Source organism: Euprymna scolopes, chromosome 22, assembly GCF_053919585.1.
Source record: "Euprymna scolopes isolate OS-2025 chromosome 22, ASM5391958v1, whole genome shotgun sequence".
NCBI classification, from domain to species: Eukaryota; Metazoa; Mollusca; class Cephalopoda; order Sepiida; family Sepiolidae; genus Euprymna; species Euprymna scolopes.
In genome coordinates this window covers 115,579,067-115,606,004 of record NC_136503.1, presented here as the reverse complement: position 1 = coordinate 115,606,004, position 26,938 = coordinate 115,579,067, and the positions used below count along the sequence as shown (strand labels likewise).

At 30.4% G+C, this 26,938-nt stretch overlaps 1 protein-coding gene across 7 annotated transcripts in view; it reads right to left on the bottom strand.

Annotated features, from left to right (window-relative positions):
• Positions 1-13,407: 13,407 nt before the first annotated feature.
• Positions 13,408-26,938, bottom strand: part of LOC145243675 (ELKS/Rab6-interacting/CAST family member 1-like) — a 412,696-nt gene continuing 399,165 nt past the window's right edge. For 2 of the 7 annotated variants that reach the window (XM_080106725.1, XM_080106726.1), the window contains 2 exons: positions 18,275-18,448; positions 13,408-14,724 (listed from right to left, as the gene is read on the bottom strand). In XM_080106725.1, the coding sequence (XP_079962851.1) occupies positions 14,566-14,724; positions 18,275-18,448 (333 nt within the window). In that variant the 3' untranslated portion in view covers positions 13,408-14,565. Of the gene's footprint in view, positions 14,725-18,274; positions 18,476-26,938 lie in introns of all 7 variants that reach the window. The other 5 variants (XR_013862932.1, XM_080106727.1, XM_080106728.1 and 2 more) reach the window with 5 other exon arrangements.

The following is a 26,938-nucleotide window of genomic DNA, read 5'->3' as shown; positions in this document are numbered from 1 at the left end:
AAAGTAAATTTTGCAACGGAAGCTATATATATATAGTAAGTTATAGAAATATATATGGCAATTAAGCTACAGAGAATATTCCGCATTTCATCCACGCTAGGATTCGTCAGGCTTATGCGAAGAGTTGTGGTTGTCTCACGTTTTATATATGCACATTCTATTGAGTTTTTAGTTAGCCAATCAGCTTCCTAGTTTCCACCGCTCCCTTCCTAATCAGTCAATGGGCAAGCACTTACAGGACAAAGGCCCAGCTGACCTTGGGTCACCGCTTCTTTTGTGTGTGCTTTTTTAGTGGGAAGCGTAAATATCTACTGATTTTACCTATTTTAAACCTAAGTGTAGTTAAATGTTTTTGTTTTTTTTTAGTTTTTTATTATGTTATATATATATATGTATGTATATTTATTTTCTATTATTAATTTTAAAATTATTTTGTGGTTGTCTCGCGTTTTATATATGCACATTCTATGGAGTTTTTAGTTAGCCAATCAGATTCACTGTTCACTGTTTCTCTCCTACAGTTTAATAGATGTTGGGGTTCTTTAAAGTATAGGATAGCAAATTTTTCATGAAGGCATAATCTATATGGATCCTCTAGGTCTCTACATGTGTTTGCTTGTCTTACTATTTTCCATTCGACTACCAGCGAACGTCTGCTTTCTTTGAGTTCCCAGTGTTTGTTTGCTAATGTTGTTTTCATTTGATGTTTATTTATTTATATGTAGCGTCAAATGGTTCAGGGTCGCCTGACAAAGTCTCATTGACTGAAATCGATGGCTGTTTGTAGTAACTGTTTACCTCCGAATAAATATTAATATATATATAATAAATATCATTTATTCATTACCCACACAGCAGCAGCTGTATAGCGTAATGGTGAGAAGCCTTGACTGTCATTTGGGCGGTCGGGTTTCGATCCTGGCTTGAGGCAGTTGTTTGTCTAGCCGCATTGATGAGCTGCGAAACAGTACTGTATGTGGATGACTGTGTGTGTGTGTATATGTATATATATATATATATTACACACACACGCTAATTGAATATTTGAAACAATTATCTTTTCCTTTTTAAACTCCATAATAAATGAATGATTTTAGATTTTACAAAAGAAAAACTTGAAAAAGGAAGTAATTTTTCATTATTTTTGTCTGCATCTAGTTTAAAGTTGAAAAGGTTTTGCTATTTAATGAAAAATCATGCAAATCCATTGAAGGAAATCAAAGAATTTACCTCTGCTGCCAAAAATGGCAGCAAGACTGCATCCATTCAATCTGAACAATGGAAATCCTATTTCAATCTTAAACGTGACAGGGGAACAAGTCCTCTCATCATGACATTTGAACACATCTGGAAAGAAAAACCCAACCATTCTCTTTGCTTACGTTTGTCCCCAATATATGTTCAGGAATTATCGAAAATAAAACATTAAAATCTTTTAATAAATTTTTGTCTGTTTTTTTTTTTTTTTTTTCTTTTTCTGTTTTATATTTTCCTAGCAGGTCTATCCAGTGTTGCCAGATGCCACAAAAACAAAATAGAAGAGGCTAAAAAGTGTGTCTAACGTCTTTGTTAATACTTCTCTCTCCATCTTTTTTTTTCTTCCTCTCTTTCCCCGTTTTTCCACATCCCTCTATCACACCTCTCCTTCAACTCTACCCATTTCTCTTATTTTGTTAGATATTAACCAGGGAACGCCAAAGTTATGATGATCTACGATTATTATGATTCAAGACAAAAAGTTTTGTCAGCTAAAATATTTTACATTAATTTAGGAATGTAACTTAAAAATGTTATAACAATTTAGTTGACAACTTCAGAGTAATGACATGTAAAGACATCAGGTGATTATCTCAGTAATGTATTCTAATTACGTCATTTAGAAGGAGAAGTGGTCTTTTTGAGATACATAGAAATTAGTTAAAGTTATTTGGGAGAGGGAGAGAAGCAGTCTACAGATTGTGATGGCTCTGAGTAGAAGGGGTCAGAAATGGCAATAGTAAGAATCACCATTGCAACTTTCCAAAAGGGAAAAAAAACACTCTGGAATAAAAAAAAAGAATTGCCAAAAATAAAATCTGAGTCTGAATTCAACTTCCTTTCAAACAAGACCTGTAATGAGATCCCAGATGACGCCAGGGACCCCGTTCAGATAGATGAGGTATGGTTGGGGGTGGGTATACTGACACCTGGTCAAGGAAAGACAGATGTCCATCAGAAAAATATGTTTCAATAAAAGGAAAATATAAATCTGATAATGGGATTCTTTGGGGCAAGGGAGCTGGGAAGAGATTGTTTTTCTAGTTGGTTTGGTAAAAATGGATTTTAAATAACTAATTGAAGCGGACAAGTACAATAAATTAGATTCAAAATGTCTGCTTTTGTGTCTGGAGAAATATTGTCATAAAGTCACCCGCATAAGAGATAAGTTGAAAACCTCTTGTTCCTAGCTGGGAAATTGTCTAAATGAACTTAAGTTGTACAATCTGCATCATGAAGCTGTTAAGAACCCAAAGAACTCAACTTTATACAAGTGTACCCTGCATATCTTCAGACTATTTTATGAATAATTATTTTGTTTTGTTTATGAGAAAATGACCCCGAGTTTTTCTTTATTTCTCGATTGCTGGCCTAAATGAAGATGTAGTTTATTTCAGATATGCCCTGACAGACCAGATCCAGCACGAAGTCAAAGTGACAGCCAAAGAAGACAGTGTTGCCACACAGACTTAGGGTCATGCACATTTCGCATGCCCTGAGCAGCAGGGCGGTATTTTCCAGTGATCAGTGAGAGTCTGGTCCACCTTAAATAATAAAAAAAATGTTTTGGTAGGTGAGTATGAGGATTGAACCCCTACCCTTGAGTTGGAAATTAATGTGTTAAAAAAAAACTGTGACGTTAACCATTGGGCCACTGCAACATACAATGTAGACAAGTTTCAATTTATTTATTTAACTATAAAAACAGGCGTGCAATAAAAGTTAACTTTGCTGCTTCCATTTGACCTAATTAAGAAGGTCAAATAGAAGTCACGCAACGTTTGGGTTTGTTTACCCAAATTTGACTGGTTTTCCCCCAACAGATGTTGGGGAGGGGGAAAGCAGTTCCCAATTGTCCAGATTGAAAAGCAACTGTCTGATATACAAGATTGACCAAAGCTGATTGCTTCTGGACCGTTTCCCGGCGCGATGCCGAGAAGTCTGTTAACTTTGAATTAGTTTCGCTTTTTATACGAAAAAGCCGAATCAACACGTGAGAAGCCAAAATAGCAATAATTTTGTAAAAGTCGATGTAAATAAATCTATACGCTACGTGCTTTCCTAAATCCTAGATATTATTATATAGGACCTATATAAACAGTTTGAAGCGATCGTAACGAACCCGGGAGCGTGTGCGAAAGAAGCCTTTACGAGACATACACAAAATGGTCACACACATTTTGCCTTTTATATATATAGACTAGCTTGGATGCCCGGGTGTTTGTAGGTATGTGTTGAGCAAAAAAAGAAAGGTGGTAGTAGGTAGGCAGACTCAAACCCGTGACGTGAAGGCGGAAAAGAAAGTGGAGGTGTATGTAAGGGTGTTGGTTGAGTAAAAAAAAAAAAAAAAAAATTAGGAATAGTAAGCAGGCTTGACAAAGGAAAAGGAGATAAAAAAAAAACAAATGGTCTTATCGATGCGCCCACCGTGATTGTGACGTCACGGGCGGTCGAAATAACGTCTTTTATGCAACGTTCTTGATGCAAGGTTTAAATGACTTGCAAAAATGTCAGCGAAAAAATCGACCCCTCTTTGTAGAAAATGCCCAGTTGAGGGTGAAAGAATTAATGTTTTTAGCCAATTTTTTCGATATTTGTCGTCTGAAGGGTCGAGCTTCAAAATGATACCTGTCTCATGAAAATCCGTCGCCTCTGTCGTAAGTTTTAGACAGACATACAAATAGCTTCCTTCAGTCTTGACAGACTATGGATACCCACTGTAAGGGGGCCTGCACGTGAGATTTTTGTGTCAAGAGTTGCGCAATCTCCAACCACATGTCTCCTGAGTCGACATTGTTAAATACCAGTGGCAAGTGGAGGTTCAGGACGACTGGAAGCAATGCCGAGATAAGCGGAGAGCATATACAGTGCTTAGAATTCCCAAATGGTCACCCATCTGGTACTAGCCATGCTCAATGTTGCTTAACTTTGCTGATCTGACCAGAACCGGTGTGTCAATGTGATTATGCCGACATATTCAGACATACATACATACATTTAAACAGACAGGTGAGATCTATATTATAGTTGTTTATTTTTTCCTTTTATATTTTTTATTTTTTTTATTCTTTTCTTTTTGTCCTCCTCCTTTCAATACAAACTAAAAATATATTCTAATTAGAAAATTTCAAAAACCAAATAATGTTATATAATTTTTCTTAAATTATTAAGATTATTTTTCCCCTGAGACTTTCAGTATTAAAATAGCCTTTTCAAAGAAAACTTTTCTCTTCATTTTTTTTGGTGGTATTAACCCTGAGAGGCCGTCCTCTCATGGAGAGAGAAAAGGTATATGTTTGATGTCATTGACAGCTGTTGTGAAATCCAAAATCGATGTGTGGTTGGCATTAATTTTGAATAGAAAAACTTGGTCATATCTTTGAAAAAACTTTATAAGTTTATTTGTTTTTCTAAATTTTCAAATTAATTTTATATAAATTTTTTTATCAAAATGATTAAAATCATTTTTTCTTTCCTCTATTCTTAAATAGGTTTTGTTTGAATAAATGAATGTTTTTTAAATTTTAAATATTTATTTAGGTTAATGCTCATCAAAAATATATAAACTTTGTGAGTGCTTGTTTTGTAGTTTTTTACTTTTAGCTCAACATGCACACACAAACAACTTCCCTTTGTATAATAAAATTTTATTTTCCTTTTATATCTTCCTTAATAAAGGGCCCTTATATCTAAAATCATTATTTTAAACCTTTTTTCTAATGATGTCAATCTAAATGTTAAAACTTCTTAAACAATTCCATTTTAAGGTTCTTAACAACATCATCTTGTTTGAATAGATTTGTTTTTCCAGCCAAACTATTTTTTCTTTTTCTTTATTCTTTATCAAGGGAGGCAATCACTTCTTTTTAATATTTATTTATCCAAAAATGTTAATCGATGCATTATTTTAAAATAATAATAAAACATTTCATCGAGAAATAGTTCTTTTCCAAGATGGCCTATTTGTGGCATCCTCAACTGGTTTTGATGCATCTCAATACCATGTGATGGGTAAAAGGAGATGGTACATGGTAAAAACGCCACATTTTTTCAAGGTTACCCTGTAATGGTTATTAATAAAATAAAGATTTATTTTCTCTCTCAAATTAATGTCCCTGCTAAGCAATTTGGTCACTCATTGTCCAATCAGCTTGGAAGATATACTGATTTAATCTGTTCCCTGAAAAACTACTTTAGCCCATTTAGGAATGAGATTGGTCATCAGAGAAAACCTAGGGAGTATTGAAGAAAGACATCCTTTCTTTCTCCTGTTCTTGACCACTGTACACTCCAGCATTGACTATCTTTGCCTTCAGATAACTGCTGGCCGACCTTCGACAGCCCAAAGGATTTCAACTCTTTATTTTCTTCACTCGGAGACCATCCAACTTTCTGATGCTGAAATAAACCCTTCCATTATTATCCTAAAGGTTTTGTTTTTGTTTTTGTTTACTATCAATATATATAGAAGTGCATTTCGCATCTCTAAAACCTTGTTAATTTGCATGGGGGCATAGAGAGAACACGTCAGATTCAGATGTTACATTGTACTCCCTTGAAGGGGAGCATGGCATTAAATTAACTATATGTTATGTTGTGTCAAGTTAACCAAATGTTAGGTAGCGGAATCTCTCTATATATATGTAAGAAGTGTATATAATGGACGTGGGTATATAATGAGTTTCTTGTGTTGTGTTTCATAATGTTCCTTGTAGATACGTGTATAACTGTGTTAAACATATACATTACACTTATATAGATACAATTCCAACAAGACATATAACATTTTATAAACAAACAGTTCCTTACAACAAAGGGACGAAAGAATTTTACATTACATTAAACAGGAAAACATTACATTAAACAGGAAACATACCTTCATTCATTTGTGAGTCTTAATTGAAGAATCTGCCAAAAGCTGAAATGAAAATCCATCCCAAGAAAATGACCAACCAGCCTTGGATTGTATTTCAGACAAATTTTATTCCAAATGCTTTCCCATTGGAGGATTGCATGCATCTTATATTCTGCTTACCTCAGTGTACAGGGCCATGGGCCCTGTTGCTAGCTGGCCCTGTCTCCATTGCTCCCACTCTCTCTTTCTGACCACTGACTAACTCTGTATATATCTTGGTTGCTATTATGTCATTCAACTCACATCTTTTAACATGTGACTTTTAATCACGTTTTCTCTATTCCGATCTTTTTTTTATTTTGAAACCTATTTGTTTGAGTATTTTAACATTCATTTCATCAAGGTTGCATTCCTGGTTCTTTTGTTTATTGTTCTCCATTCCAAAACCTATAAACATATTTGACTTTGTACACAAACTAATTCTGCATACCAACAAATAATGTTCTATCTAACATTTTAACTCATAATAATAATAATCAATTTTTCTAAATCGACTATTAGCAAGGTAACCTGCTGCCGCTCCAGCATAATCTAAAATAAATTCTTGACTACAAAAATCTTCCAATTCTTTTACCAGTAGCTGTTTAAAACAAATGACTTTGAAGTACCTGTGATGACCATTGATGAATGCATGCTTCACAGAGAGAACATTGATGCTTTGTGTAAGACCATTCTTGATGGCCGCAAGATGAATGAAGAAAAACACATTTCTTAAATCTTTTCCTAATAGCTTCGCTGGAGCCATCCAAAAGCACATAAAAAGACATGAAATCCAAACCAGTCCGGGATGCAGTACCATGTATAAGCAACTCGCTGCCCGACTCCGTCTTGTCGACGTAAAATCACTGACATGACTTTGCGTGTCTTTTCCTCTTTGCCCTTTCTCCCTTTGCTTGTCATTCCAGCAACATGGCGCCGAAACACACAACTCATCTAAAAGGAAAAATATGTTTTTGCTGCTCAACATTACTCGTTTTTCGAGCTGAACAGAATTATTACTTGCACAATCGACTCGGACATATTTGCATGGAAAAGATTTACCCTTAATTGGATCTGATTATTCTAAAAAGAAATTTAATTCCTTTTTGCTTCTATTTCTTTAAAGGAAATTATTCCCTCTGTCCAGAAAAAAACTCTCTCATTTAATTCCAAAATCAAAATCAAACTCTAACATGTTTTCTCCTGTGTGTGTGTTTTATTTTTGTAATTCTAAAATTATTTTAGTACATTTTGGTTATATTGACACCTTACTGATCAACACAGTGGATGCAACGGGCCACCAAGAATCCAATTTTTCTGATTTGTCCTCTTAGCAGCTATTCTTCCAGCTCAAAATCAACTACTTTGGCGAGGGTTTTTTTGGGGGGGTGGGGGGGATTTTTTAAATCGTATATGAAAGAAACCACAGGATCAACATCGACTATCTATTCATTGTAAGAATTTATGCAGTTGTCGGTGTATAGTTCTACAATTAATCAACTATGTCTAAAAATTCCTTATCTTATGTTGTTGGCAAACTACTTGTACTTGATTGTTGGGGGCCTATGTTTTGTTAAACCGACTGATAAGAAACCTCTGAATCACATTTTCACTAAATATGTGTGTAGACTATTTTGCAATTTCTTCAGGATCAGTTTGTTCAATGGACGTTCAAAAACAGAAACATAATTTACTTTTGCACTGTTAAAAAACATGTAAATTTTCAAGTCTTATAAAATTCTTTGCAGTTAATAAAAAAAATTAAGAAATTTACGTGCAGAGTTTGAACCTACAGATCATGTCATGCAAAAAAATCACGCTATCAACTTACCTACAGTAAAATTTTGATGGCCTGTTGTTCTATCATTGTTGCTAAGCAACGATATGGAAAAAATGGTTTTACCGATGATAGATAAATTAAAATAACGGTTTCAATTATCGGGATTCTGAGACAAAACTTAACTAAGATCACTCCCAGACTTATACACTAAAGTTCCATAAATTTTAAAGAAAATCTGTCCAACTGTTTTGGAGTCTATAAGGAACGAACTTATACACACACACACAGAGTTGCATTTATATAATTGTAGAGATATATCATTATTCAAATTATTTTAAACATGCTTATAACTATTATATCATCATTCAAATTATTATAAATTTTTTTATAACAATAACAATTTAAATTTTTATAAATGTTTTTTATAACTAGTATAGATCATCATTCAAATTATTTTTAATTTGTTTATCACTAGTATATCATCATACAAATTATTATAAATGTATTTATGATACGACTCAAAGTATTTTAATTTTGTTTATAACTAGTATATCATTATTCAATTTATTATAATTTTTTTATAACTAATATATCAAAATTCAAATTATTATAAATTTATTTATCATTAATATATGTTGTGAATTCTTAATGGAATAAAAGATTACTAGACGGAACTCTTGTGCTGTTTTCATTATGATTTATTCAATTAAGAATTGAATAATTTATGCAACCGGAGCGATTTACCACAAATCCAGAAAGCGATTCAGCTGACAAGTGCTGGAAACATTGGCGGGAGACATTTACAAATTTCATCGAGGTTCTACATTCAGAAAGACCGGGACGTCCCATCAATAAGCGTGCTCTCCTAATCAACTACCTGTCTCACACAGTCAACGAAACTATCTCAGATTGCGTTACCTATGAAGAAGCAATTGATTTACTGAACGCTACATACATAAATTCCAAAAAAGAGATATTTTCTAGACAACTAATTGTGATTCGCCAACAAGACTCGGGCGAAACATTGTACCATTTTCTTTAAGAGCCTTCGGACACTGGGCAAAGATTGCAACTTCTGCACAATGACAGCATTAGAGGCTCAAGAGCAACACATTTTGGACACCTGCATTAACAGCTTACGTAATGTTCAGGTAAGACGTCTTCTTGAGAATAAGACCCTTACACTTGGAACAGCTTATGAGCAAGCCTTTACCTTCGAATGTGCTATACAGCAGTTTAGTTTTTATTTACAGCCAGACACCGTGGACGCCACGCTAAACCCAGTTCTTCGTACTGCACCCCCTCTCATTATGATAGTCCGATGAAGCTTCAAGAACAATCGGTCACCTGCTATTTTTGCAGCTTAGGAGTTTTATGCCCTGCCAGAGATACTCGTTGTCATAAATGCAGAAAAGAGAATGATTATAGATTACTTCCAAACCATGAATAGATTCACTCTTTTGGACGCTTTCCCACTACCCAGGATGGATGAAATGATAGGTGAAATAGCCAAATATCGTATGTTTAGCACTCTTTACTTGAAAAGTGCATGGCATCAGATCACCATTAGACCTAGAGACAAGCTATACACAACTTTTGAGGCGAATAATCAACTAAATCAATTTTGCAGGATTCTTTCTGGCATTACAAATGGGGTAACCAGCTTCCAAAAGATAGTTGACCAAATCATAATGGATGAGAAACTGGAAGGCGCATTTGCGTACATTGATAACATCACAGTATGTGACCATAATAAAAACGAACCCGACGAAAATCTCAGATGGTTCATATCCGCTGTCAACAAATACAACCTTACATGAAATAACAACAAATGCTCGTTTGGTCTGGACAAAATAAACCTACCGGGGGTATACCATAAGCAAAGATTTTATGACACCGGACGCAAATCGATTGAAACCTTTACTCCAGATGCCTGTCCCTCACAATCGGCTTTCCCTTTGACGTGCTATGGGCATGTTTGCTCCTTACTCCCAATGGATTGCATCGTTCTCAGAAAAGATACATCCATTAACACAAGTAGAGACATTTCCTCTGTCCCGTTAAGCCATTGAGGCATTTGAAGGACTGAAAAAGGATATTGCAAAATCAGCAATTACAACAATAGACCAAAATAGTCGTCTAGTTGTTGAAACAGATGCGTCAGATTATGCTATGCTGTACAGACAAAATAACGAATGAGAAAATAGCGAGGTGGAGAACTGAACTATCTTGTTTTTCCTTTGACGTCAGCTACTGACCCAGCAAGGAGAACTTAACAACTGATACACTGTCAAGAGTATGCTGTACAGTATCAAGCGGGGATGAACTCCAAACACTACACAACAATCTCTATCACCCGGACATAACTTGAATGGTTCCTGCTTGCAAGGTGTATAAACTTGCCTTTCTCAGTGGAAGAGGTAAAAAGAATTGCAAATTCCTGCCGAACGTGTGCTGAAATAAAGCCTCGGTTTTATAAACCCAAAACTGGCGTTTTCATAAAAGCAACACAACCATTTGAAAGACTCAATCTTGATTTTAAAGGACTGCCACCAAGCAAAACAAAGAACCAATATATATTAACTGTTGTCAATGAATATTCACAGTTTTCTTTTTACCTTCCCCTGCTCAGACATATCGGCTACTGCAATTATACAATGCCTTTGTTCACTATTCACTATTTTTGGAGTCTCTACCCATATTCGAACAGAAGGAATCTTTCATGTCTGAGCAATTTTGACAATTTCTACAGGAACGAAGAGTAGCTATAAGCTGGACAACACCTTACAACCGTAAGAGTAATGGCTAATGCGAAAGATGTAACAGCATTATTTGGAAGATCATTCAATTGGCTGCATTAAATAACGGATGTTTGAAAATTCAGAAAATCTCCTTCTTGTTACATTATACACCATTCAATCTAAATTTTACCTTTTTAGTGACGGAGTTTGGCAGGAGCTTCGCTTCCATCTTGGCTCTCTCGACTCAGTACTGTGTTTCTGAGATGACATGCATGTTACACCAAGAACAGTCCCTTGGTGGACGAGGTAAAGCTCATAGAGGCGAACTCCCGGTACGTTCTAGTATGACATGCAAATGGTAGAGAGTATAATGTGTCTCTCAGGGACCTAGCATCTGCCAGAGATGTACCAAGACCGTGGACAGCCCCTGAGGACAGACCAACTCCCCCTGACACTGAAGACCCTTCGGAAGATCATGACACAAAAATTGCTCCTGACACGTTGTCTAATGACACTGTCTCCATTGTTACTCCATCAGACACTTCAGATAGGCCAACACCTGAATCTGTTTATAACCAGTCTATCATCATTCAATTATATATTCAAATTTATAACTGTAACAAATTTATAACTATAATTATATATTCAAATTTATAAGTAGTATATCATCATTCAAATTATTATTAATTTGTTTGTAACTAGTATTATTCAAATTATTTTAAAATTGTTTGTAATTAGTATATCATCATTCAAATTATTATCAATTTGTTTGTAACTAGTATTATTCAAATTATTTTTAAATTGTTTTATCATCATTCAAATTATTAATTTGTTTGTAACTAGTATTATTCAAATTATTTTAAAATTGTTTGTAATTAGTATATCATCATTCAAATTATTATTAATTTGTTTGTAACTAGTATTATTCAAATTATTTTAAAATTGTTTGTAATTAGTATATCATCATTCAAATTATTATTAATTTGTTTGTAACTAGCATTATTCAAATTATTTTTAAATTGTTTTATCATCATTCAAATTATTATTAATTTGTTTGTAACTAGTATTATTCAAATTATTTCAAAATTGTTTGTAATTAGTATATCATCATTCAAATTATTATCAATTTGTTTGTAACTAGTATTATTCAAATTATTTTAAAATTGTTTGTAATTAGTATATCATCATTCAAATTATTAATTTGTTTGTAACTAGTATTATTCAAATTATTTTAAAATTGTTTTATCATCATTCAAATTATTAATTATTTGTTTGTAACTAGTATTATTCAAATTATTTTAAAATTGTTTGTAATTAGTATATCATCATTCAAATTATTATTAATTTGTTTGTAACTAGTATTATTCAAATTATTTTTAAATTGTTTGTAATTAGTATATCATCATTCAAATTATTATTAATTTGTTTGTAACTAGCATTATTCAAATTATTTTTAAATTGTTTTATCATCATTCAAATTATTATTAATTTGTTTGTAACTAGTATTATTCAAATTATTTTAAAATTGTTTGTAATTAGTATATCATCATTCAAATTATTAATTTGTTTGTAACTAGTATTATTCAAATTATTTTAAAATTGTTTTATCATCATTCAAATTATTATTAATTTGTTTGTAACTAGTATTATTCAAATTATTTTAAAATTGTTTGTAATTAGTATATCATCATTCAAATTATTATTAATTTGTTTGTAACTAGTATTATTCAAATTATTTCAAAATTGTTTGTAATTAGTATATCATCATTCAAATTATTATTAATTTGTTTGTAACTAGTATTATTCAAATTATTTTAAAATTGTTTTATCATCATTCAAATTGTTTGTAGTTGTTTTTTGTGTGTGTGCTGCTTACCCTCCACACACACGGAGAATGATAATGTTTTTTCGTATTATTTAAATTCTTCGGTCTTCTGTTCTCATCTAAAGTTTTAATTTCACAACGTTTTGGCTGATGTAACCTCTGACTTTCTTTACTTGTATCTTGTTTAATGACTATTGATCAAATTCAATACAATCTGACATATTTCTAATTTTTGAGATAAGGATTGATTATTGTTATTATTTGGATTTTTTGGACTACTATTCTCGTCTTGACTGTTATTTTCACAACATTTCGGCCTATGTAATCTCCAACCTTCTACAGGTATATTTAACCAAATTCTGGAATCTTTATGTCGAACCTGAAAATCTGCATAAAATTTTGATTGACTTTATTTAATCCATGGATAGCATACACTTGTTCTGTCAACCATGACTGGGTAGAATTCCAAAGTAATTCACAATTGTATTTTGAGTGTTATCCGCATAGTAGTCTGAAGAATCCAAATAATACACATAATCAATCCTCATCTCTAAAAATTCAGAAAGATAATGGTTTTCCTAGAAAGCTCTATTCACACACATTTTTTTACCGTAGCAATCTGCTTTATATTTTTTTTAAGTATTTTGTGATTCGACTTTTTGTACTTACTATTAACATTCTCTGCCGCCTGAAAACATCAGTTACTTTTTGTTGTTGTTTGTGCTGCCCTCTTTCCACATGTGCGCACACACACGAGGACGTTGTAAAGGTGTGGAAATTCATCTTAATTTCAGCTTTGCTTGCCATTGGATGCTCACATTTCTGATTTTCAAAAAAATTCTGTACCAAATTGCGATTTAGTCATAAATATTTTGCATCAATAAAAAAAAATTTCATGAAAAACTGAGAATAAATTTGAAAAAAATAATCAAAAATTTTATTTGAGCTTTGAAATGTTTCTTTTGACTTTTATTTGTTGTTTTTTTTAATTAAATTTTTTTATTGTGTTTGAAATATTGATCAGAGACATGAAAAGAATAATTAAGGTTGTCATGGCAACAGATAATTTGATTCTCTCGAGAAGAGATTCAGATTGTCTCCCGTCCCCACCCAGAAAAAAATCACAGAATTATCCGATGAGGGGAGATTCTTCATTTTGATATTTCGAATCAGAATGTTTTTGTTTTTAAGAAAAAAAATGAAATAGGTCAAAAAGTTATTAAGAAAGGTCATGTCATCGTTGACAGTCATCAAGTGGCCTTTTTTTTTTGTTCTTTCTGAATTCTGACCCTACCTGCCCTTGCAGGATCTGACCCAACACCTGTGCAACCCAGCTTAACCTGCAAATTTTTTTTTTTTTTTGAAGAATGTCTGATTATTTGAAATAAGAACACACACACACACACACACACACACACACACACACACACACACACACACACACACACACACAAAAATGGAATTCATCAGTTCTCATTTCTATTTTTGTCAGAAGGGTGAGGGAAGGAGAGTGGACTTCTTCAGAAGAAATTGGTCGAGTCACAAGTTTTTTTTTAAATTAAAATTGTGGTGCAAGTCCACAATTCAACAAATAAAAAAACACAAAAATGCAAAAAAATATCTTCATGATGTATGTACCTGTCACGGAATGAAGATGTCATATTCCAAAAATCACATAAATTGATCAAGTAGTTTTATTTTCAACTAAGAAACTCAAATTTTATGAGTAAGCAAAAAGGAACTCTATCGTTGCCATCTTAAAAAAAAATAGGGCAGATAAGTTAAACTTGCTAGATCAGCATAATAATGCTAACGATTTCACATTAATCACTTAAAGTCGTTTAAAAATGATATTTTTTTAATTTAAAAAATACCTACTTGATCAATTTATGTGATTTTTGGAATATGACATTTTCGTTCTGTGACAGGTACATACATCATAAAGGTTTTTCTGTATTTTTGTTTTTTGAATTCGGTTGAATTCTGGATAAGAACCAAACTTTTTTTTTTTAGTCACAGCCTTTCCTTTGTTGGAATGCATTCGGATAATTTTTGGAGGATACAGGTGTCATGTGCTTTGACAACTTTCTGTGTCGGAGGATTCCATCATTGAGACAAAATTATCAAGAAGTTCCGGACATGAAGCACCGACTCTTTGCAGAAGAATGTTGGCATAGTCCTGTAATTTCTGGCAGTCACGGTCACTCTTGTGTAGCTCGAGACGGATCTGAAACGACAGAATTATATCCGAATCTATGAAATATAAATCCATGGAACTTATGGTCTACCATACTTTGCTTTTTATTTGTATTTTTGTATTTTTTTTTTTATTTTTTTTTTATTTTTTATTTGTATTTGTATTTTTTTTGTATTTTTTATTTGTATTTTTGTATTTTTTTTGTATTTTTTATTCGTATTTGTATTTGTATTTTTTGTATTTTTTATTTGTATTTTTGTATTTTTTTTGTATTTTTTATTCGTATTTGTATTTGTATTTGTATTTTTTGTATTTTTTATTTGTATTTTTGTATTTTTTTTGTATTTTTTATTCGTATTTGTATTTGTATTTTTTGTATTTTTTATTTGTATTTTTGTATTTTTTTGTATTTTTATTCGTATTTGTATTTGTATTTGTATTTTTTGTATTTTTATTTGTATTTTTGTATTTTTTTTGTATTTTTTATTCGTATTTGTATTTGTATTTTTTGTATTTTTTATTTGGATTTTTATATTTTTTTGTATTTTTATTTGTATTTTTATTGTTTGATGACTATGAAACAATCTCTTTTAATCACAAGTAAGTAAAATATTTTTACAGTCTCATATACAAAAACGTCAATGTTAAACCTAAATAGCATTACATATGGAAAATTGCTATTTGATTCTTACTAGTCAATCATTTGTGTACATTTACAGCTTGTATTATTTACATAAAATAAATTCCAATCGTTTTCATTGATTACATATTTCTGACCCTTTAACAAAATCATGCAGAGTGATTGAAAATGCTTGTAATTTATTACTGAAATATAATTATCATAATAAATGATTATAAGGAAGCATATAGAATGGGGCTTTATTTATAATTCAATATAGGCACCAACATTTACCACCAACTTTGCAAGCCATCTGGAAACTGCATCAACTGATTTCAGAAGGAACCCTTTGTGTTTTACAAATGAAACCACTTATCAAGGATAAGGGTTAATGAGATGGGTAAAGTAATAGTAAAATGATGATAAATACAATAAAGGGATTAACAATTTTCACACACCATCTATTAAAAACAGGTCTATTAAAAAACAGCAATTATTTCCCCTTTGTCAGAAATATCACTCTTGAAATGTGAGGACAAAAGGGTAAAATAGAGAAAAACAGAAGTTATAAAACTGCCTCCCCTTATTTTGTCCTACATTTCCCACATTCCATGGGAGTTTCTAAGAAAGGAGGAAGAATTGCTGTTTTCTGGGTCTACAATTCAAGATTTTAGATCCTTTAATGGCATTCATCATAATTAAATCGTCAACCTATCTGTTGACTATAATCCTCGGGTGTTTTTTTTTATTATTGATTAGTAGTTATTAAAAAATAAAAAAAATAAAAAGAATAAAAAAGATTACTTGTGAAATCAGTTGATGCGGTTCCCATCTTGAGAAACTTGCGGTGGGAGGTCACTAATTATGGATTTTGTTGTAAGTTAAAACATGCAACAACAACTCCATACCAAAAATAACAAGACTGACAAGAAACATTTAACGCTTGGATAGCTTTTATGTACAATCAAAATTAAATAAAAGTTTGGTTTAAATTTGAGTGTTAAAAGGAAAGAGAAAGGAAGGAATTGAAAGACGACTGTTTTTTAAAGTATTTCTTCATTTTGCCAGGGAAATAACTTTTCTTCAGATTTTGGTGGTTTTGTATTAGAAAAGTATTATTAGTTTTAAATTTAAAAGCGGCTCTTTTTTTCGCTTGACGCTGGGTCCTTCTTTCTTCTCTCCCCGGTTCTCAGAAGATTAAATATAATCTCTCTCAACTGGCTCCCACAACATGCCGGCTATTCATACTTTATTTTAGGCGTGCATGCTTCCAATTGGTCGAAAGATGTGTAGAGTCGATGCACAGGGACACTTTTGTACACTTTGTATGAAATAACCGACAAGACAACGTCTGATTGGGAGTTTTATTATTTTATTCATAGATCCCCACATACTGACACTCATAATGAAACCCAATTGTTCAGTCTCAGGAGATCCAACCTGCCAGGCTTTACCTTCTCTTTGAAAAGAGGTTAATTTATAACTAGTCACCTGAAACACCTTCCACTAACAGGGCTGCTCAGGGATTTTTTGTAGGTCAAAGTGCAGAAATCATAATGCCCTGGCTTTTCAACTTAACATCTGACCTTGCATCTAACCTCCTTAGTCGTTAGCCACAGCAGCAGCAGCAGCAGCAGCAGCAGCAGCAGCAGCAGCAGCACTGCATACTTTAAATGCTTCCTAATGTTGACCCTATAAGCATGTATATGTATATTATGACGCAAACGCTGTTCATTTCCCCGAAAATTGTATATCATCCAACTTTTGATGTCGTAGTGCCCCTCCAGAGCACTGGACACAATCATTTTATTATTATTTTTAATATCATCAATTTATTATAATTATTGAGGAGAGTGGGGAGTAGACCTTTTTTCTTTTTAGACATTATTCATCTAGGACAAGACCAATCATGATGATGATAATATAAGTCATCAACCGTCCTTTATATAATAGACTAGAAGGCCTTCCGATGTTGCCCAGCTGTAAAATATGCTTAAATATGATATTTTAATTCATGCAGATTTCAGATTTATTATTATAAGCCTTAGTCATCAGCATTTGAGCTATCATCAGATGGATAAGGAATAGTTAAAAATGAACCAACTTTAACGTATAAATGTATATTTGCGCATGCTGGGAACGGCACTTTAAGTCGACTTATGCCTGCCAAATTCCAATTTTTTTTCAATTTTGACCCTTTAGCAGCTACTTTTACCAACTAAAGACAAATCAAATTTGTTCCACAGATCCAAATCCCCTATATCAAGTTTCAAATTTGTAGACCAAAAATGGTAAGATTAGTTTGGGAGAGATTTTTTCTCAGACAGACAAGGTCATTTTTATCTATCTATCTATCTATATATATATATATTTCTGTGAAAATATATTTTCTTATAATATATACCAATCCTTATTTAAGAAGCTCAATGTAATTACAGAGCAATATAGTGAATAAATGACAAAAAAAACATATTCCAAAATTCATGGTGTTACCCATCTTATACTTTATTCCTTTAATTCAGTTGACATTTACAATTCTTGACAGTATCTGTTTCATAGCGCAAAATCAATCACTTAATCATTATATCAATCAGTGAATCTATGATGCCCTTAACTCATCAGAAGAAATAGCAACAATCAATCCGTCAAAAGGAAATAAAGTGCATTTTGACATGAAATTAAATTTTCTGTTATGAAATTAAAATCAAAGTAAAATAATACTAAACCTTATGTCTAGAATTTTTGTTTCAATTTAGATCAAAATTCATTATATGATTTTGATTCTAGAAAATGTTTAAAATTTTAGGCTTCAATTGAAATTCAGGGAATCTTGCTTCATGAATCAAATTCAATGCAAATCCGACATGTTTATGAATTTTTAAAAATTTAGGTGAACGTACGCTTGGATGGATAAGCATGATAACAAAAAAACTGTAACGAAAGAAAGGGAAAAGTGCTTACCTCTTCACTGCTCAGTGTTCGCAGGGTGGCGACACTTACACTTGGTCCTTGCTGAATCCTTGGAAGTCCTTCGAGCAGCTGGGTATCTGTATCCAGAACAGCAGCCAGTAATTGATCGATCAACGTACGTAGGCGTTTCTTGCTGTGTTCGATTTTCCGAACTGCTCTTATAACCTAAGGTATAAACGTCCTTAAATACACCTGGAGTTGCAAGTTAGGAGGGCGGGATAATTTGGGGAATTAAGGGAAGGGGATATATATTATTAGTTGATGTAAACATTCTTACATACACCATAAGCTGTCAGTCAAGGACAATTTGGGGTTGTGGCCAGGGAGAGTAAAAATATATTCATATCACCTAAAGATAAATACACCTGAAATTACAAACTAGGGACATTTTGTAAGTGTCAAAATTATATATATAATAATTTATTTAAAAGAAAGGCATTTTTATTCATACAATTGTTTCTGCCCATTTCAACACACTTTTTCTTGATAGATGGTAAATAATAAATTGTTACTATGATGAAAGTGGAAATCGGTAAAAACAATTGTATGAATAAAATTTTTTTTTTTTTTTAATTTGGAACATATATTAAATTTATATAATTTTATATTTAGTAAAATAAACACCATTGATGTATTAACCCAATTTTTCTGTGAATTCAAAGGAATTTAATTATATATATATATATATATATATATATATATATATATTTAGTGTAGATGGTAATTAATAAAAACTGAAGAAAGTGCTCAATACTGTTGTAGAGCAAATATACGTTTTATTTTTTATTACCGTATTTTTCTGTTAAGTTACACTATTGTTTCGGCTACATGGCCGTTTTTTTTTTTTGGGCCGTCTGTAGTGTCCTCAGACTTTTGCAGAAATGTTCGCTATTTTGGGATGAGCGAACATTTCTGTAAAAGTCTGAGGACGCTACAGACGGCCAAAAAAAAAAAAAAAACGGCCGTGTAGCCGAAACAATAATGTAACTTAACAGAAAGATACGGTAATAAAAAATAAAACGTATATATATATATATATATATATATATATATATATATATATATATATATATATATATATATGCAGAATCAAGGGAAGAAAATATCCAACAATATGCTATAAATAATGAATGCAAAATCTTAGGTGAATTAGACTTTGTTCAGTTTACATGATATAATTTATATGCCTTCTTCAAATGAGTAAAAGTGTATCATGTAGTTGTACACAACAGAGTAGATATTTTAGTAGAACATGCTACTTTTTCCAACGATACTAACATGAAATTGGGCATAATAGGCCAAGTTAGATCTTGAACTCACTTTGGAGATTTCATTATCTGTGCCTAGAATCACAACGCTAAGTTTACATCCTCAACAATATTAAAAACTAGTTGTACTTATCCGCTATTGCCCAAGATGCATTGAAATCATTTTAATTTGTAACTTTTATTTGTCTGCATATTTTTTAAAACATAAGATTAAACAAGTATCATTATATTCTTCAATTTAAAATGCTGATCTTTATTTTAAGGTGATTTTTTAAAAATGTTTCAAATTAGTAGTTATCTGGACTGAACTAATTTTAAAAAAGAAATTATAGCTAATTATTGCTGAAAACATGGTACAACAATAACAAATAAAAATTAACTAGTCAGAAGGAATACTTGGTTTAGGTTTGTCTTTGAAAATCTGAGATGTCATAAGTTAGATGAATAAGAAAAATTATTGAAAACCTTGGAGAAAATTAATGCTCTTTCTTTATTGGTTTTTAATCATCCCATGACATAAACTGAATTAAAACCAATAAACTGAATTAAAACCATTTCAAATCAGATTGTTATATCATTCTATCATACTATATTTTTCTGCATATATATATATTTAAAGGGGATTAGAACAGCAGTCTAAAGAGCAGAGTGTATTTTAATGTAATAGTAACATCACTAATGTAATTAAAATATAAGAAAAACAGTGCTCATTTAATACATATATATAATAAGCTCAATAGGCATATATATCCTAGAGCTATTTTAATATTTAGTAAGATGATTGATAATTTATAATTAAAATTAAAAATCGGTTTCATAAGGAGGGACACAACAAAATCAATAAATTGTATGATCGTTTCCGAAACGATCATACAATTTATTGACTTTGTTGTGTTCCTCCTTATGAAACCGATTTTTAATTTTAATTATAAATTATCAATCATCTTACTATATATATATATATATATATATATATATATATATATATATATATATATATATATTGGTATTTGGACGATTAATCGGAACTGAAATCGAGAATCGAAAGAATCAGAATTTTGGGGGGTATCGGAATCAATATTTGAATTGGAAAAATTTGTGCCTACTTTCGAATGTTAAAACGATTTTTTTAATTGTCTTTGTTTTTTGTTTAAAGCAAAATCTTCCACTGCTGGTAGTAATTTAATTAACTAATGATAAAATAATAGACATTTATTGATTTTTAACTCTAACACTTTACCACTAAAACTAAAGTCTATAGATCATCTCCCACAAGTGCATTTTTACGTTTGAGAAAATATATTTTCACAGTCAGGAATAAATAACAAATCTTATAGTTAGATATTTCGAGATTTATAAAGAATCGAAATCGGTAATTGTATCATAATTAAAAATTTTGTAAGGAATTGGTAATTGCATTGTAATTGCGAAAAAAATTGTGTAATCATCTCATCGCTAATACATATATATTTGCGGAATTAAAGGAAGGGGATAAATTGATATCAAACAATTAAAATCAATTATTAATATAAATTGTGAGAATATTAAAACATTTGACAAAATACAGGTTTATTTATTTGTTAAGAGCGTTTCAATGTATTTAAATGCTTTTTAAAAAAATGTGATTTATTTTCTAAATTAAAAAAATAAACAAATCACATTTTTTAAAAGCATTGAAATCATTTAAATACTCTTAAACGTTCTTAACAAATAAATAAACCTGTATTTTGTCAAATGTTTTAATATTCTCACAATTTATATTACTAATTGATTTTAATTGTTTGATATCAGTTTCAGTAGATGAACAAAACTAAAATTTTAAGAATGTTTTAACTCTTTATGTATAGCTTTCTCTCTTTCCAATCTAGCATTTGATCTATATATGAAAATTTTCTGTGAGATATTGTAGATAACTTATATATGGCATGTGATAACTTAAAAAAAATTTGTTTTTTAGGTAATGTTGTAGATATAGCGGGCCTAGTAAATAGTTGCTGGAATGCATCCAACAAGTCTTGTAAATGATGTTTATGACAATGATTTCATGCAAATTGAAGAAATAATAATATTCCAACTTATAAAGTTAGCTGACAATTTTGAAATGATTCAATGGATTGCCAAGCATGGGTTAATAACCAATTCTTGGAAGTGTGAAATCTGTAATTTTCCATATATATTGAACTGTTTATCACAATCAATTGATGGTTGGAGATGGAAATGTTCAGAAGATTTATTTGATCAATCAATACAGATTTTTTTTGGGGGGGAACATATAATGATACTAAACCTTATGTTAGAATGCAATCTTGATTTCTCAGCTTAAATGCTATGTAGGTTTAATTTTAAAAAATCCAACAGAGTGTTCTTTGTGCATTGCTAAAAGGACATCTGTCTGAGAGCAGGTAAAATTAATTCCCATGAACAAAACAATTATGTCCCACTTTTATGTCCTGTTATGAAATTAAAATCAAAGTAAAATAATACTAAACCTTATGTCTAGAATTTTTGTTTCAATTTAGATCAAAATTCATTATATGATTTTGATTCTAGAAAATATTTAAAATTTTAGGCTTCAGAGGTCTTAAGAAGAAATTGAAATTCATGGAATCTTGCTTCATTAGTTCATGGATCAAATTCAATGCAAATCCGACATGTTTCTGAACTTTTGATTATTGATATCATTTGGATTCTTTGAACTAGAGTTCTCATCTTGAATGTTATTTTCATAACATTTCAGTTGATGCAACCTCCGACCTTCTACAGGTATATTTGATCGAACTCTAAAATCTTTATGTTGAATTCCGGAATTTACATGGAATTTCAAACTTTTAATTAATCTATGGGGGTAGCATTTTCGTGTTTCGTCAACCATAAGTTACATCTTTTGGGAGGTTGAAGATTTAATCCTTAGTGCAGACAACACTCCAAATATAATTGTAAATTTCTTAGGACTTCTACCCAGTCATAGCTGATGGAACGGAACATGCTACCCCCATAAATTAAATAAAGAGTTCTGTCCAAAATTCTGTGCGGATTCAGCAGATACACCTGAAAAAGATCAGAGGTTACATTGACCCAAGCGTTGTAAAAATACCACTCAAGATGATAACAGTAGTCCAAGACAAATCTGACATATTTGTCTTTTCAAATGTTGTGTCCATTTTATGCCCCCCCTCCTAAAAACCTTTTAAATTATTCTAAAACAAAAAAAAAAACGAAATTTGGGGAATATTTATTAATTGATGCCTAATATCTTCTTTAATAAAAATTGGAGGTTTCTGAATTTTCATGAGGGGTTACTGCACATTTTTTTTTACTTTCTTTACATAAAATTAAATTAAACTATATTCAGACTATTTTGGACGGCTTCTGCTCAGCGGCTATGTTCCAAAATCCATAATAATTGGTTAATTAGTTTAAGAGTTAATCTTATATATACAAACATATAAGTACACTTAACTTTATAGATAGACTAGCAGCCTGCCCGGCATTGCCCAATTGTAAAATACACTTAAATATGATATTTTAATCTATGCAGATTTCATATTTATTATAAAGTCAAATCTCTATCGATTATTATATTGTACCCAATATATAGTAATGATTTCGAAATTAAAAAACAAAAACAAATGGAGTACCACCGGCTAGAATTGAACCCAAAACATATAACTTTCCAGCCTTATTTTTTAACCCCTGAGCCACGCTTATACACATAAAAATAATAAAAAAAAAAAAATGTTGTTTAATTTATGATTGTAGATTTATGCATACAAACTCCTACCAAGGTCAACTGTTTTGTTTTCAATTTTAACTTCTTAGCAGCAATTTTTGCCAACTAAATATCAAATTGAAAGTGTACTGCAGGTCCAAATACCTTATATATCAAATTTTAAGTTTGTAGGCCAAATATTCAAAGATGAATTTGGTAGAGACTTTTTACAAAAACACTGACAAGGTCACTATATATATATATATATATATATATATATATATATATATATATATATATATATATATATATATATATATAAACATCTCCACATACTAGAACGTTTTCAATTTAAATTCTACATAATTATGCAGAATGTAGAAACTATGCATGAAAAGAATTTAGTATAATAGAAACCAAGCATCTAATAAAACAGCATAAAAAATGAAAAATTAATTAATGAACGTTCGTTTTTCAAAGGAATATGAAAAGTAGTTAGCCTTCATGTAGTCGCTCGCATATCTGTGACTGAGTATATTCAAAAGTTTGTTTTAATAATCGTTAAATAGAAAAAGTAGGTTTTTAATATCAATGTCAAAGCAAGAAAAAAGTCAACTTTATATAGATTATATTTGATTTATAGTTAGTTGCAATATTTTCCTTTTTTCTTTGTACTGAAAGAATGTGTTAAAAAAATTAACTAGATATTTATATTCTTCTGTTTTTCAGTTTCATTTGTGTGTATGTTACCCATCTCTATGCGACTTACAATTCATTTTTTATTATTATTTTTATCCATTATTTCTAGAAATCAAAACGCGATAACATAAACAAAAATTAAATACTTCAAAATCATTAAAAACAAAACAAACTTAGTTACTCGGAATGCATTTCGATTTCTTCATAAGTCAACCATTTTAATCACTTGTAAATAGCAAACAATAAAAACTTAAATTACTCTATGACTTGTTGGAATTTGGAAGTATTTAAACTGTCAAAATTCAAAAAGTTTTTCAGAAATAGTCAATAATATATATAAAAAATACTGACCCAATGACTAATTGATAATCCAGTATTCATTAAAAATGTGAACAAACAGAGAATATCTTTGTTTAAGAATATTATTTGTTTAAATAGATGATTGATATTTATGTTGTATAAACCTGGCCTTTGTTTATTGTTATATTTGATCCTAATGCAAAACTCTATGATTAACCTGTGTATTTAAAAAATTTTTAAACTCTACATTATATCTTTTATGTTGGAAGAGTGTTTGGTTTCTGAATTATGTGTAACTAGTGTGTCAGTATTTCTCCCTGCTTCATTATGTTCGTATCTGCATTTTTTTAATATATAGAACATGACATGGATAACTCGACACATTTTTCATGTAAATACTGTGGATTAATTTTATGGTATATAACTTCAATGTTTAATTGTCTTTTAAATTCCAACTCTTTTGATTTTATCAAGAATATTTCGTTAATTAGAATATTCATTTTAAATGATTGGATTTTACTTTATAAAAAATAACTTTTTCTATGGATATTTTTTACTGGTCTTGCACCACCAAAAATGAGGTAGAATAAATCTATAATTCTCTATTCCCAAAGGATCATTACCAATTACTCTGGATGCTATATTGAAAAGTTATAGTTTGGAGACCAAGTACTGATAAACACCTAGAAGAAGAATTAAAACACAAAGAAAACATTTTCAAATCCCTACAATACCCCATCCCATACGTACAAAATGCCAAAAGAAAAGCATACAAAAGTCACAATAAAAATAATATAGATATAAATAAAAAAAATATAGATTATAAATATCTGACAATTTGTTTCTTAATAAGCCGTTTTGAAAGTAGATATATTATATTCAATAGGAAGTTCAAGTATCTGTGCATATATATATATATATGTATGTATGTATGTATCAGAATAATGACATGAGATGAATTAGATTACAGATTATTAAACCTGTGGTATCAAGTCTTACAAAAGATTTCCTATAAACGTTCTTAAATTTTGATACATTAACTTTTAGAAGTTTTTTAAAAAATTTTGTTAGCGTTGGTCCAGCCGATAAATTGAATAATTTAATGATTTAGTCATTTCTATCTTTATGGACAATCCTCCTCTTATATAAATTTCCCTCCTACTCTCATCTTAGACGGATTTATTTTCGTTGCAAGTTGTCTGTTACCCTCAATTCTATAATACTTTCACCTGTGCACTATTCGAAAAATAACTTCCATTATTGTTTTCTTTCTTTCTCTTTCTGTCTTATTTAAACACTTAATGATATAAGATTTTATTTTTTTCTATTCATTTTTTTTTCTCCTCATTTAATTAAAGACACAGAAACATATGCATAAACGTTTAAAAAAAACATACCGTTTATTTTTAAAGTCTCTAAATCTTTTTATTTCTTAATTTATTTGTATTTCTTAATTTATTTCTTAATTTATTTGTATTTCATTTCTTTTTACTTTTATTTTTATCTTTATTCTAAATCCACCCTTAAAATATCACATTTGAACTCTTTTAAATTCTAACTCTCTTGATTTTATCAAGAATATTTCGTTAATTAGAATATTCATTTTAAATGATTGGATTTTACTTTATAAAAGAGAACTTTTTCTATGGATATTTTTTACTGGTCTTGCACCACCAAAAATGAGGTAGAATAAATCTATAATTCTCTATTCCCAAAGGATCATTACCAATTACTCTGGATGCTATATTGAAAAGAATTGGAATTTACCCTCAGTGTGGATTTCTTCAACCAATTTGGAATTCAATATCATCATCCCATTCTATTCAAGGATTGCTTTTCCATTCAGATACCAAAATCTCATTTTTTTTGTTTCAACCCTTATTTTCTTTATCTATGTCCCTTAAAAATATTTAATCTTTAACATATTTTCTATGTATTTGCTGAATATCCAAATTATATCAAACCAGATTTAATATTTTGCTAATGACGTTCCTCTGAGGAAATGGGCCTACATCAAAAATCCATGAATCAAGGAAATTACTTTGAATATTGTATTCTTTATTCAAATAATATTTTTTTTTGTTTTGAAAAATTATATTTTTCTGGATGAAATTTAAATATAAAAAAAACTATAAATTTTATATATATTTTTATATATATTCTTATTTGCGAAACAATAAATTCATGTTAAGTATAATTTAGTCTTAAAATTTTGTTCTTCTTCTACACACACACACACACACACACACACACACACACACAGAAGAACAAAATTTTAAGACTGTAAAATATACTTTACATGAATTTATTGTTTCGCAGGATACTCAAATAAGAATATATATAAAAAATATATATAAAATTTATAGTTTTTTTATATTTCTTATTTGCGTATCCTGTTAAATTCATAATCATAATTAAGACTGTAGTCTTAAGTTGTGTTCTATGACAATTCTATTTCCTATTCTGATTGTATTGAGCTTTTTTATTTGGTTGGGATTATTATATAAATATTAATATTTATGTTTACTTTAAGTTTACAGAAACTTTTGGCTTGTAAACTTAATTTTTACTTCTTGATTTTATATATATATATATATATATATATATATATATATATATATATATATATATATATATGGTTAAATAAGTTCAAATGTATTGAACTAAAAACATTTTTTT